The sequence below is a fragment of the Achroia grisella genome, unplaced genomic scaffold (assembly GCF_030625045.1).
Source record: "Achroia grisella isolate CSIRO2021 unplaced genomic scaffold, CSIRO_AGI_Agris_v1 utg423, whole genome shotgun sequence".
NCBI classification, from domain to species: domain Eukaryota; kingdom Metazoa; phylum Arthropoda; class Insecta; order Lepidoptera; family Pyralidae; genus Achroia; species Achroia grisella.
Window position 1 is genome coordinate 11,649 of NW_026712853.1, and position 7,606 is coordinate 19,254.

Genomic DNA, 7,606 nt, shown 5'->3' on the forward strand with positions numbered 1-7,606 from the left:
ATACTTGACAACTTTTTGTTCGATTAAATTCATTTAATTATTAAAATAGTTAATTTAAAATATAACATAAAGTCAAAACAAAAAAAATTCTATGGCGGGAATCGAACCTTGAGCGTCCGTTTGGTAAGTTGATTTGAAATTCAAAGGCTTATTTCTTCGAAATTACTGGTCATTTTGTAATAATACTTAGGGTTCGCATACCCTTATCGGATACTACTACTACACGGAGTTTCGTCAAAATAAAATATCTAGACAAAGATAATGATAAAGATATCTAGATAATTAATAGACTGTTACGGTATCTGTATATATTCGGATCAAAACAAGTACTATGAAATAAGAACGAGTATATAAATTGATTAACAATTAAAGTAATTGATTTTTGAAATATATTCCGAGCCAAAAAGTCTTCTTTCTTTATTTATGTTGTTACGTCCTGGATAGCCAATGAAACTAGTGGACTGTATTAATAGGTTTAATATAAAAACTGTTATGAACAACGGACAGATTCAGATAAATTTTAGAATGGAGGGATTATTTGTAAGCCGGTAAGTGTCGATGCCGGTCGGACAAGAAGTGCCGGTGTCCGCCACCGGCCGCAGTTGCCGATGCGCAGCACCGCCCCCGCAGCCCGCGGAGCGGTGCGTTGAGTGCGTAGACATACTGCCCGGGTTGAAGAGTAGTCTTCAATGAAGTGGAAGTGGGCACACGTTGTTGAAGGCGCGACGAATAGTCCCGTTCTTGGTTTTCACCTCGACGACCCTCGTGACACCGTCGCTGCCTGGGTAGACCTGGACCACACGACCCAGCGACCATAGAAGAGGTGGCAGCAGTTTGTCCTTAATAAGGACCAGAGTCCCCAGCACCAAGTTGCCTGAGGAAGTGGACCACTTTGTTTTCTGCTGCAGCATAGAAACATATTCTATATTAAAACGACGCCAGAAGTGCTGCTTAATATGTTCTATTCTGTGATAGCGGTCCAATCTAGTGATGTTGACGTCGGCCACCTGTGGATGCGGAATAGATGTAAGTGGTCGTCCAATTAGTAGGTGAGCAGGAGTAAGGGCAGAGTAATCACAAGGGTCAGAGGATAGCGGCGTAAGAGGACGGGAATTGAGTATTGCCTCTATTTGAGTGAGACATGTAGACATTTCCTCATATGTAAGATGAGTAAGTTTAAGTAACCTTTTTAGGTGATGTTTCGTAGAACGAACAACTGCTTCAGCCAGACCATTGAAATGAGGCGAGTATGGCGGAGCAAAGGAAAATTGTATACCTTCTTGAACCATATCTGATGCGACGTTTGAACTATGTAAAAATCTTTGCAACTCATTACTAGTACCGACAAAATTGGTACCGTTGTCAGATAAGATATTGCGCGGTTTACCTCTACGAGATACGAAACGGTTTAGAGCTGCCATATATGATTCTTTCGTGAGGTCTGTAACCAGCTCCAGATGAACAGCTTTCACTGCTTGACAAACAAAGATGCTGATGTAGGATTTTATTAATTGACACCCTCTCCCTTTACGGCTCGCTATCAATATGGGCCCGGCATAATCTACACTAGTGTTATAAAAAGGGAATTCTAGTAGTGTCCTTTCTGTAGGCAGCTGTCCCATAATAGGCTGTAGGTTTTGTGCTTTATATCTGAAACATGTAATACACTTGCTAACGATACTTTTAGACAAGTTTCTGCCTCCTAAAGGCCAGTAATTTTGCCGTATATTTGCTAAAAGCAATTGTGGGCCGGCATGCAGAAGACGCCTGTGATACATGTCAAATAGAGCCCTAGTGAGATGGTGTTTACTACATAAGAGTATGGGATGTTTAATGTTGTATTCATATGGGGAATTGTCAAGCCTGCCACCTACACGAATAATGTCGTTGCCATCCAAAAACGGAGACAATGAAGTTAATTTATTTTTACGTGGCAGTGGTTGTCCTGACTTAATGATTTCAATCTCTACAGGAAACATATCGAGTTGAGCAGTACGAATTATACAAGTTAATGAAGCTTGTAGTTCTTCAATAGATAAATATCCATATCTTTTGTTATTTTTATTTTTTAAATTGTATATATATCTTTGTAAATAGGCTACGATTCGTTGTAAATAGTTAAAATTTGAATATTTAATAGTTAAGTCATGTATAATAGAATAACATTTATGTGTATAATTATTTGAATTGTCAATAAAATGAGATAAAACTTCCGGTAAATCTTGGTCTATGTTATCGTTAGGCATTTTCGGCCAGTGACTAGAGTCGTTGGAGAGAAAAGACGGGCCTGACCACCATAAAGTGGAGTCGATAATAAGATTGGCTTTAATCCCACGGGACACAAGATCTGCTGGGTTGTCTCTCGACGGTACGTAGCTCCACGAGTATTTAGCGGTTGCCTCTTGTATTTCGTTAACACGATTTCTGACAAAATGTTTAAGCTGATTCGGTGGGGTAGACAGCCACCCCAAAACGATCGTGGAGTCACACCAGAATTGACATCGAGAAATAGGTACAGTAAGAGAGTCCAGAACCTTAGTACACAGTCTTGTACCTAAAAGCGCACCACATAACTCGAGACGAGGAACCGTTGTGGGTTTGATAGGTGCTACGCGGTTTTTAGAGACTAATAATTGCACATTCACTGAACCTTTGTTGTCTATGGAACGAACGTATAGAGCTGCACCATAAGCTTTAGTCGATGCGTCCGTAAACACATGAATTTCATATGAAATTGAATTGTCACATGAAATCCATCGTGATATTCTCATATTATTAAGATAATTTAGAGTGCTAGAAAATGATGACCACAGATCTACAATGTCTTGCGATACCTTATCGTCCCAACCGTATTTATTAATCCATAATTTCTGCAGTATTATTTTAGCTTCCACAATACAGGGACCAACAAGGCCCAGTGGATCGAAAATTTGACTGATGACAGATAGGATGTGACGCTTTGTGATTAATTTATTTGTATCAATATTAATGGAGAACGATAGGGTATCTGTATCACACAACCAGTGTAAACCCAGGGTTTTAGATGACGCGTGACTATTATTTGAGAGATCTAAGGTATCAATTAAATTATTTGAATTACCTGTGAGTTCGGATAAAATCTCAGGGCTGTTAGACTGCCATTTCCGTAAATTAAAGTGTGCAGAAGACATAATAGAAATTACCTTTTTGCAAAGCTTTACGGTATCGGGAATAGTATGACTACCGCTTAGGTAGTCATCCACATAGAAATCGCGTTGTATGGACATCCTTACATTCTCATCGCTCGCGCCGTCTGCCAAACTAACTAAACATTTTGTCGCTAAATATGGTGCAGACGCGGTGCCATACGTCACAGTATTTAATGTATAATATTTAAGAGGTTCCGTAGGATTTTTACGAAATATAATACGCTGTAAGGAACGCTGCGAGGAATGTATTAATATAGCACGATACATTTTTTCTATGTCTCCTGAAACTACGTACTTATGTTGCCTAAAACGTATCAGGATAGATAAAAGATCGTCTTGGACGGTCGGACCGACCATTTGAATATCATTTAATGACACTCCAGAAGTGGAAACGGCAGACGCGTCAAATACAGTCCTTAATTTAGTAGTGGTGCTCGACTCGCGGATGACACCATGGTGAGGTATAAAATAATTCACGGTGTTTTTTGAATTATAGTTAAATTCTTTATCCTCAGTCATATGACCTAAAGATTCATACTCGGACATAAATTGCATATATCTATCCTTATATGAGGGATCTCGCTGAAAGCGCCTTTCTAGCGACAAAAATCGATTTTTGGCCATATCGAATGAATTACCTAACACCTTAGGGTCAGCTTTTAGTGGCATTGTGACGACGAAGCGACCGTCTGCGTTACGAGTCGTAGTTAAGATGAAATTCTGTTCACAAGCGCGTTCTTCTGATGACAACGAATGCTTCGGTGAAACAGAATCGAGTTCCCAGAAACGGTCTAGGTTAGGGTCACTAATGTCTTTCGTAAAATGACAAAAGTGTGAACTAAATGAATTGGTATAAAGAGCCACGGGGCCAGACACAATCCATCCTAATTTTGTTTCGTACAATTTTGGTTTATTTTTACCTAAATCGATATTGCTACTACCAATTATGTTCCAAAATATTTCAGCCCCTACAAGGATGTCTATGGCTGACGGAATATTGAAAGTAGGGTCAGCTAGATGTAACCCTGCGGGGATAGGAATATGAGAAATATCTACTACTGAAGATGGTAGCACTTTAGTGATTTCAGGCAGAATAAGACAATTGATATTGACCTTATAGTCACTGCAATAAGACTCGATTTCGAGGTTACAAGACTGTGTACTATTAGTGGTCTGACTGTTGATACCTGTCACCGTGGAGCTCGTACTACGCCGCGACATACCCAGCTTGTTACATAGACTGTGAGTGACGAAGTTGGCTGTACTACCGTTGTCCAAAAGAACACGGGCGTCGTGCCGCTCGCCGCTGTTGCTCACCACTCTCACCAAAGCTGTGGACAGTAATATGTGCGAAGAAGTAGCAGGCTGTATAGCATCGGCAGACAAGGCAACGTTGTTAGATGTTGAAGGCATATGAATTTGAGGCAAAGGTATTGACTGGTCTAAGTGTAAAAGCGTGTTGTGTTTACTTTTACAATATTTGCAACCAGATAATCTACACCTTTTTTCTATGTGACCAGAACGTAAACAATTCATACAAACTTTGAATTCTTTTGCCTTTTTAATGCGTGTTTCAATAGGCAAATTCCTGAATGTTTCACAGGTATATAACAAATGATCTAGAGAACACATAGGACATTTTTTGATAATTAAGTTTGTATTTGTATTACTGTAATTTTTATTTGTAGCTATAATAAAACTTTTAGGTTTAAAATACTCTTGTTTTGTTAATTTTGAGTTTGATTTTTCCTCTAATGTTTCAAGTAAATCTGCTTTATTGCTTATAAATGTACAAAACTCGGACAATGAGGGTGATTGGGATAAAGAATTTCTGAATTCTTCCCAGCCACGGCTAGTTATAGGATCTAATTTGTTAGACATCATATAAACAAGTAATGTATCCCAGCTGTCAGTAGGCTCATTTAATGTTTTAAGCGCCCTTAAATTTTTATTTATTAAATCTATTAATTGTCGTAACGAACTACATGATTCTTTTTGTATGGGTGTGGCATTAAATAAAGCTTGCACGTGATTATTAATAAGTAGACGGTTATTGTTATAGCGTTCGCATAACAAATCCCAAGCTACCTGATAGTTGTCACTTGTGAAATCTAAATTTTTAATTATTTCTGCCGCACTCCCTTTAAGGGAGGCGCGTAAATAGTGGAATTTATTTATGGGATCTATGTCTGTGTTTTTATGTATTAAGGATATGTAGGTGTCCCTATACTCAAGCCAAAACTGATAGCTGCCATGGTATTCAGGAAGGGCCACCTTGGGAAGTCTGACAAAATTACGAGAACCATTCCCACCTTGCATCGATGCTGCGCCGCCTGAAACTGCACATTCGAAGATCTGTTCGCTAGGCGCAACGCTGGCCAGTAAACTACGCGCCCGCGCCACTAGCGGATGGTACAAGTCCTCAAACTGTTGGCGAGCAACGTAGGCCTCCTCGACCTTAGCCACCGATGTATCTAATGACTCAATTTCTGTCTGCAAATTATCAAAGTCCTCGTATAAGGCATCAATTTTAGCAAATCGGCTTTGTAACTCTAAGCGCTGTAGTTCCGACAATGATTGGCAACTGCTAACTATGTCCAAATAATTGGTAAAAGTAGTAAGCTTAGCTTTCAAGCTGCTACGTTTTTTAATCAATTTAAACTCATCAGCCATTATTGCAAGAAAGAGAAAGTAATCAACTAAATTTAAAATTAAATTAATACGTAACAAATTGCGACAGTGCGAATTGAAAAGAAATAAATACAAATATGCGCAATAAGCGATAGTAAAATAGTTTCTATGCAAATTCCAAGAAATACGGTCCGGTCAGCCTTTTGTTCGCAGCGACTGACCTTTGGACGGTCGCCGATGCGCATCTAGGTACTTTTAACTATGCAAGCGATAGTTACTACAAAGATGTGAATCTAATGCGAAATGAGTAATATAAACATGTAACACTTAAATAAAAGATGAAAATGATTATGATTGAAAGAAATGAAAGCTAGTGCTATAAGAAATGAAAGCTAGTGCTATAAAAAATATTTATGGATATAGAAGGAATTAATAAGGAATAATTGGAACGACTCACGAAATATCCTTATCCTTATCCACAGAATGACTTCCAATCCACCGAAGACAGCAACTAAGTCCCGATGTGTTTTAAGCTCCTCCGGGTTAAAGTTCACCAATATCGTGTCTTGATTTCAATAACGATCTTCTAGATGTTCGTAGGTATGGCGAGTTTATTTCCTAAAGGACCAATGTTACGTCCTGGATAGCCAATGAAACTAGTGGACTGTATTAATAGGTTTAATATAAAAACTGTTATGAACAACGGACAGATTCAGATAAATTTTAGAATGGAGGGATTATTTGTAAGCCGGTAAGTGTCGATGCCGGTCGGACAAGAAGTGCCGGTGTCCGCCACCGGCCGCAGTTGCCGATGCGCAGCACCGCCCCCGCAGCCCGCGGAGCGGTGCGTTGAGTGCGTAGACAATGTACTTGTTATATGCGACAGCGACTTTGTTTTATACTATACTATAGTATGTAATGATTGATATACCTAAAATAAATAAAATATCTGAGGTTTGGACAAAAACTCAAAAAGTAATTTGTTTTGTAAAGGTATTTTGAAAATACTTATTTTGCTTTTAGTGTTATAGTACTTTAAGCGTTATATTTTAAGTAACAATGTTTAATTATAATTAATATCACTGCACCAACACTCCGATCGTGCAAAAAATTTAGCTGTTTCATTATTTTTTAGTTCAATTAGTAGTCTACCTAAATCCTGGGCTAAGGGGGGGGGGGGAGAGTCATGACCCCCCATGACTCCTAAGACCTCCATGACGCTCCCCCCTGGATCCGCCGTTGCGTCTTCTCTTCATTCGCTCAGTAACGTTGTTACAAAAGGAAAAATTCCCGTCCAAAAAATAACAAGTATTGAGGTTTGATCTGGAGTCACGTTACTCCAGACTGATTTCTATAAATATTTAGATTAGATAGACTATTATTCTTGAAATACTAGCTAGACATTATTAAGTTACTGTAGCCATAATGTAGTAGCCCAAACGTGCCAATGAGGAAGCCCTTGGCAAATGCTGCCCCTGATTGGCCCGTTTGAATTGGATCAAGAAGTGGTCGTATGCCAAAAAGGTGGATTTGTATAAAATCGTGTATAAATCGCTTAATTATTATTATTACTCGTCGTGACAGTTGTGGCTCAAAACGGATCAACATTTATATATGGTCAGCTGGCATTAGATCAACAAAAGGCCTCCGGATCAACAAGTGAAAATGGATCAACAAAAAACTACCTATACGGCACGTCTGAGCCACAAAGTGCCCAAGGGGATATTTATATATATATATATATATATATATATATACATTTGTCTTTAATTCAAAGGAAATATAAA

The 7,606-nt window shown here is 38.7% G+C and overlaps 1 protein-coding gene across 10 annotated transcripts; it reads right to left on the bottom strand.

The window, feature by feature from the left end:
* Window positions 1–467: 467 nt before the first annotated feature.
* LOC131844909 (uncharacterized) lies at window positions 468–6,003 on the bottom strand. Of its 10 annotated transcripts, none has more exons than XM_059193904.1 (3): window positions 5,501–6,003; window positions 4,457–4,519; window positions 468–1,471 (listed from the first exon to the last, which is right to left on the bottom strand). In XM_059193904.1, exons 1-3 carry the CDS (start codon window positions 5,859–5,861, stop codon window positions 687–689), a joined length of 1,209 nt encoding a protein of 402 aa, XP_059049887.1. In that variant the 5' UTR covers window positions 5,862–6,003; the 3' UTR covers window positions 468–686. The 10 variants fall into 10 exon arrangements, 8 of the variants coding, with proteins under 8 accessions (XP_059049887.1, XP_059049886.1, XP_059049889.1 ...); XM_059193903.1 differs by having other exon boundaries at window positions 468–1,474; XR_009357609.1 differs by having other exon boundaries at window positions 885–902; window positions 1,388–1,650; window positions 4,376–6,003.
* Window positions 6,004–7,606: the final 1,603 nt, after the last annotated feature.

Bases quoted from the DNA above. Each gene is read 5' to 3' on its own strand.
- LOC131844909 (XM_059193899.1), bottom strand. From the start codon at position 5,861: ATGGCTGATGAGTTTAAATTGATTAAAAAACGTAGCAGCTTGAAAGCT. The intron at 1,475-4,456 runs GTAGTACAGCCA...TTGTTTGTCAAG, and splicing joins CCGTGTTCTTTTGGACAACG to CAGTGAAAGCTGTTCATCTG.